Raw genomic sequence first — 6,544 nt, forward strand, 5'->3', positions numbered from 1 at the left:
TCCTCCCACGATGAAAAGGGATTAGGCCGTAGTCCACAGTGGCTTGCATACAGGGAATGCACAGGGTATGCAGATGATTTATAACGAAATCTCCAGTACGATTTAAAAGTGAAACTGTGATATATACACGTACACCGCAGTCCCGCGGGTAGTAATAAACTAGCTTTGGTACTAAACGGTTGTTTCTTTTGTCCGCCATTACCTACAGACATACCATTCTGGCGACGAGGCGCACGCAACCCGCGCGTGATTAGTAAAAGACAATGAATTATATCGGCAGTTTAACCGTATTCGATCATAAAACACAAGAATGGCAGGTGTTTTATGGACGTTTGAACCAGTTTATGAAGCTGAACAAAGTGACAGTGGAGAATAAGTGTGCATTACTTTTGACACATTTATCGGACGAAACCTACCGTCTGGCAAGGAACCTTGTACTTCCGAATGAATTGGATACAGTCAAGTTCGAGGAGCTAGTGGAAAAACTCAACAACCATTTTAGGCCGAAGAGGTCAACTTTAGTTGATAGGGCGAAGTTTTATGACGCAGCAATATTTGATGGAGAAAGTATCGAAAATTGGGCGGCGCGGTTAAGAGGTCTCGCCGTATATTGTGAGTTTGAAGCTAATATGCTAGACACATTGCTGCGAGATAAATTCGTTTTAGGCTTAAAAGTAGGCCGTGAACGCGACCGTCTTTTTGAACAAGATTCTCGATCGCTAACGTTTGCAAAAGCGGTAGAAATTGCTCAACAAGCGGCATGTGCTCGTGCTGGAAGACCAATCAGCACCGATGGTGCAAGTTCATCGCAAGCTGTCTTCAAAGAGGAGCCAGTTTACAAGGTACGAGAGCGGCGTAAAAATGGCGCAGCGTCATCGCGAGCATCAAGTGACAGTGAGCGTTGTGAAGTGTGCGGAATGAGAAATCACCAAACATCGCAATGTAGGTTTAAAAACTGGAAATGCAAAGGGTGTGGATCACAAGGCCACTTAATAAAAATGTGCAGAAATACTAAGGAAAGTGTGAAGTCCCAGTTGCATAATTTAGAGGTGGTTTCGGATGAAAATGATGATCACGACTGTAAGGAATGTGATATGTTTAACATGAGGTACGTTAATAGTAAGCCTATAAAAATAACTGTAGAATTAAATAATTTAAAATTGCCTATGGAATTAGATACGGGTTCAGGTACAAGCGTTATCTCAGAAGAGTTGTATTTAAATAATTTTAAAAATTTTAAACTGAATAACACTGACCTAAAGATGTGTTTATACAACGGTCACAAAATTATTCCTTTGGGATACTTTATCTGTAACGTTATGTACTTGAACACCACTCAGAATATAAAATTTTACGTTGTACAAAATGGGGGGCCTCCGTTATTAGGGCGTGATTTCATGATGAAATTTAATATTTATTTCGCTTCATCTAATGTCAACAAAATAAATATCCATAATAAAAATACCGAGGAGGTGCAGCTATTGTTAAATGATTTTCCTGACCTTTGGAAAGATGAACTAGGTTGTTTTAACAAGTTTGAGGTAGAATTACATCTTAAGGAGTCAGCTAAACCAATTTTTATCAAGCCTCGTTCAGTTCCATTTGCATTAAAAAATAAAGTTGAAGATGAATTAGATAGATTGGTTAAATTAGGTATTTTGATTCCTGTTAATTTTTCTGAATTCGCGACACCTATCGTGCCAGTTTTAAAAGAAAATGGTAGTGTAAAAATCGCTGGTGATTTTTCTTGCACCTTAAATAAAGTTTTAAAAATTGATAAATATCCATTACCGCGAATTGAAGAGGTTTTTGCAAAGATTGGTGGCGGGTCTAAGTACTCAAAAATAGATTTAAGTAATGCTTATAATCAATTTCGACTATCTAGTTCGTCTCAAGAGTTAACTTCAATAAATACTCAAAAAGGATTGTTTAAATATACCCGGTTGGTTTATGGACTAGCGAATGCACCTGCTATCTTCCAACGGGCCATGGAAACACTGCTTGCAGGTATAGAAGGTGTTACATGTTGGTTAGATGATGTATGTTGTACAGCTCCCACGAGAGAATTACATTTACTAAGGCTCAGGGAGGTGTTACATAGACTACAAAATGCGGGACTAAGACTACATAAGGATAAATGTGCCTTTTTTCAGGATAGCGTAACATACCTTGGGTACGTCATAGATAAAAACGGTCTAAAGACGTGTTCTAACAAGGTAGACGCTATTCTTAAGGTGCCTACTCCAACAAACGTTCTAGAAATAAAACGGTTTTTAGGTGTAGTTAACTATTACCGTAATTTTATTCCAAACGCTTCGGCCTTGTTGGGCCCTTTACATGAATTACTACGCGCAGATGTTACTTGGCACTGGGGAGAACGTCAACAAAATTCATTCGAAAAGGTAAAAAAGGAGTTAGCCTCAGACCGTGTTCTTTCTCATTTCGACCCGTCTGCACCTCTCATACTTACTGTGGATGCAGGGCCGGCAGGGTTAGGAGCGGTACTCGCGCACGCTGATGGTGAAGGTCGCGAGCGTCCTATCGCTTTCGCTTCTAGGTCTTTGCAAGCTAGTGAAAAGGTTTACAGCCAAATTCAAAAGGAAGCTACCGCGATTATATTTGCTGTGAAGCACTTCCATCAATATCTCTACGGTAGACAGGAGCCATTCATCTTAAAGACGGACCACAGGCCCCTTCTATCCATATTTGGTAATAAAAATGGTGTTACCGTAACAGCAGCCCTTAGATTACAGAGATACGCAATAATATTGTCCGCGTATAACTATACCGTTAAGTATGTATCGGCTAAAAATAATCTAGTAGCGGATTTTTTCTCTAGAGCGCCGCTGCCTCAGTCGGAATCAACAAATGTTGAAGAGGAAGGGGGGGAACAAAACATTACGTTTTTGTTTCTCGATGCAAGTGCAAAACCGGTTTCATTAGAGGAAATGAAGCACGCGACAGCGCATGATACGGAGCTAGCCACTGTAATGAATTATATGAAACACGGTTGGCCGCGTAAAATTACCTGTACATTAATATTACCTTATTTTTACTGTAAAACCGATTTATAAGTAATTAATGGATGTTTGTTTCGTGGTCATAGGTTGGTAATTCCATCCGTTTTTAGAGAAAGAATGCTAAGGGAACTACATTCGGCTCATTTTGGAATAATTAAAACGAAATTGATAGCACGCAGTAAGTTATGGTGGCCACATATACATATAGATATCGAGCGATGGATAGGCGAGTGCAACGCGTGTGCGTCGGTACGAAGCTCACCTCCCCGCGCGCCGCCCGCCTCTTGGCCCCAGTCTACTCAGCCCTGGTATCGAATTCACATAGATTATATGAGTATAGGTCATTGCGTTTATTTGATCATAATAGATGCCTTTAGTAAATGGTTAGAATGTATTTACATGAATGGCGGCACCTCCACGGCTGCATTAATATGCAAACTGAAATTTGTATTTTCTACTTTTGGAATTCCCTGTTTAGTTGTATCAGATAATGATCCAAAAATTAATTCCTCTGAATTTCATCACTTCTGTACTAATCATGGTATAAAATATATGACTTCCCCGGTTTATCACCCTTCTAGTAACGGACAAGCCGAAAACTCAGTAAAGACTTGTAAAAAAATGTTGAAGTGTATAATGAGTGATATTAATAATAGCACTCCGCAGCGAGTTATACAAGAAAAGCTATTGACTTTTCTGTTTGAATACCGTAATACAATCCACTGTTCTACTGGTGATACTCCGGCAAAGTTAATGTTTGGTCGAAACATACGTTCTAGATTAGATGTTATCATACCAAATAAAAGTGATATTACACTTTGTAAAGAAAAAGTTCAATTAAAACCAAGTAGAAGTTTTGAAGTGGGTGAAATAGTTTGGTCTAAGTGGTTTTCTAGCAAAAAAGCTATATGGGAAACGGGTAAAATAATAAAAAAAATCGGTCTAAGGATTTTTGAAATTTATTTTAAGAAATATGATACTGTTCGCAAAAGACATTTGGACCAAATTAGGAAGCTAAAAAGTGAAGTTAACATAGTTGATGAGAACGATTATTGTAATGAATATTTACCTGAAATAACTTTTCCTTCGGCTTCAGCTGAGCAGAAGTCATCGGATTTAACGGATGTTTCATCAGTATCATCACCCGAACCTGTAGACACCTTAATTCCTAATATTGAGGCTTCGAAGAGTGACAATCTAAATTCAGATGATAATGTGCCAATTAGTGGTAACAGAGATGATGCTGAGGCAACACCTGAAGTTCAGGTACCCGTGCCCGAGTCTGAGCGTGCTCCTGATTGCTTGAAAACTAACATAGACGAGATATCTAAATCTAATCAAAGCTCGCCCGGACGTCCCGAAAGAAGAAGGAAAATAGTAGATTATAGGAAGTACTTTTAAGTTTATTTTAGAGTAGTTTTTATGTTAGATCTAGTTTTTAATTATTACCTATTGTTTTAGAGCCTTAAGTAAGGATGGAGGAATGTGATATATACACGTACACCGCAGTCCCGCGGGTAGTAATAAACTAGCTTTGGTACTAGACGGTTGTTTCTTTTGTCCGCCATTACCTACAGACATACCAGAAACTTTTATTACATCGTCTCAGACTTTTCTTAAATATAGTTCAACGGATATATACCACGATAATATTTTGGATTTGTCGATATTTAGACCCAGACCACGATCCATGCAACTGGGTCGAAATATCGACAATTCCAAAATATTATCGTGGTATGTACCCGGTGAACTATTATTTTTTATTGATTAATCACGAAAATCTTAGTTTAAACTGGTCTCAGACTTTTTCGACTGTGTGTTGCATGTCGCGTGACGGTCAGGCGCGGAGTAGGGATAAAGTGTCAAGCGCTCGTCAGAGCAGCCGAGGCCAATATGACAGCGTCTATAGTTCGCATCAGCTGTCCGTGTAGTGTATAGACTCCTTAGTGTCCTTTGCTCCATAAAATATTGGTAGCATTTATAAACTGTGAAAGTCATTGAATCGATAATAGAATGATTGAAAAAGCAAATTAAAAACGGATCAAAATTCCTTTGCCGTTATAAAATATTGTTTTCAGTTTTTTAATATGAGTATATCGAAATAATTGTTAAGTATTACGTATGTCGTACTCTAAAACACAGAGTTCAATAAAAATATTAGTCATCATTCCCTTTTTCCAAGTGTAAAATTAAGATTGATGAAGCGATTTTATACCCTTAATGGAATATTATTCCGATTTTTTTTAGTTAAATGTCTATAAACCTACATAATCCTATTTAAATACTTAAGGGTTGGTTTTTTTTAAACTCTTACAAAGCCTATCCTTAAGTTTTTTATAACTCGTACTGGAGATTTCCTTAATTTTATATCATCTACATACCCTGTGCACCCTACATGCACGCCACTGGTGCTCCACCACGCTGGCCCAGTACGGATTGGTGGACGCCGTAGCTATACAAACAAACAAATAGTTTATAATCACGTGTCCGGGTAAAACGAGAAGCCAACCCCATAAGGCCATACGAATACAGTGCCTGACTTACCCCGCATTTCCAACCGCAACCGCGAAAGGGTGAGTCGTATAAATCACGCCATGATTTAAGCGTGTTCACACCGCCCCTATTTTTATACTCTATATCTAACAAACCTATCTCCTACATATTTGGTTCATTTTTTGATAACATACATGATGTTGATGCTGTATGGTGTTTATAATGGAGAAGGTATTTTTTTATTTAATTTTTATTTATTTATTTATTATTTACTAGCTGTTGCCCGCGACTTCATTTTGTTTTTAGATATGGCATTCAATTTAGTTGTAGTTCTAAAAAGAACTCAAGTATTCAGTATCGCTAAGCCTTAAATGATGGGTTTGATGCTGTCCGCTGAGGAGTTCGCTCCAACCACATTCATTAGATCTAAACAAAGTTTGGGCTTAATTAAACACATATTATAACCTCTATAGTACAAAAATAATTATTTAAATCGCTTATAATTTGTCGGAGTTATGGTGTAAAATCGTCAAACACTTTCATCCCCTCTCCCAACCGAACCGAGCTTAATTTTGGGATAAAAAGTATCCTATATTACTTCTTACACTTCGAAGAATATGTGTACAAAGTTTAATGAGGATCGGTTAAGTAGTTTTTGCATGAAAGCGTAACAAACAAACTTACATTGACATTTATAATATTAGTAGGGAAATACCATAAATTGTGGTTGTGAACATAAGATACATGAAGTGTACAAAGGAAAGCTTATCTCTATAAGAGATCTCTTCCAGCTACCCCAGGATGTGAGTAATATGATTTAATTGTGGTATAGGTCAAATAAAGGTACAATATACTAGATAATAACTACTAAGGATATTCAATATATCTAAATAATAACAAAATTCTACATACTAATACAATAAAATTAAATTTTTTTTTCACAATTACGCACACATTTTGGAGATGTTAAATATAAAGTCAACATCTCCTGAGGATGCTCCGGTTTCGGAGCGAAACGTGCGTAGAGGGTA

General features: G+C 37.6%; 1 protein-coding gene across 1 annotated transcript; it reads left to right on the forward strand.

Moving 5' to 3' along the window:
* Positions 1-220: 220 nt before the first annotated feature.
* LOC120633522 lies at positions 221-4,563 on the forward strand. The gene is made up of 2 exons (XM_039903752.1): positions 221-1,108; positions 4,117-4,563. The coding sequence occupies exons 1-2, from the start codon at positions 264-266 to the stop codon at positions 4,118-4,120; spliced, it is 849 nt and encodes a 282-aa protein (XP_039759686.1). The 5' UTR covers positions 221-263; the 3' UTR covers positions 4,121-4,563.
* Positions 4,564-6,544: the final 1,981 nt, after the last annotated feature.

This window comes from Pararge aegeria, chromosome 21, assembly GCF_905163445.1.
Source record: "Pararge aegeria chromosome 21, ilParAegt1.1, whole genome shotgun sequence".
NCBI lineage: Eukaryota > Metazoa > Arthropoda > Insecta > Lepidoptera > Nymphalidae > Pararge > Pararge aegeria.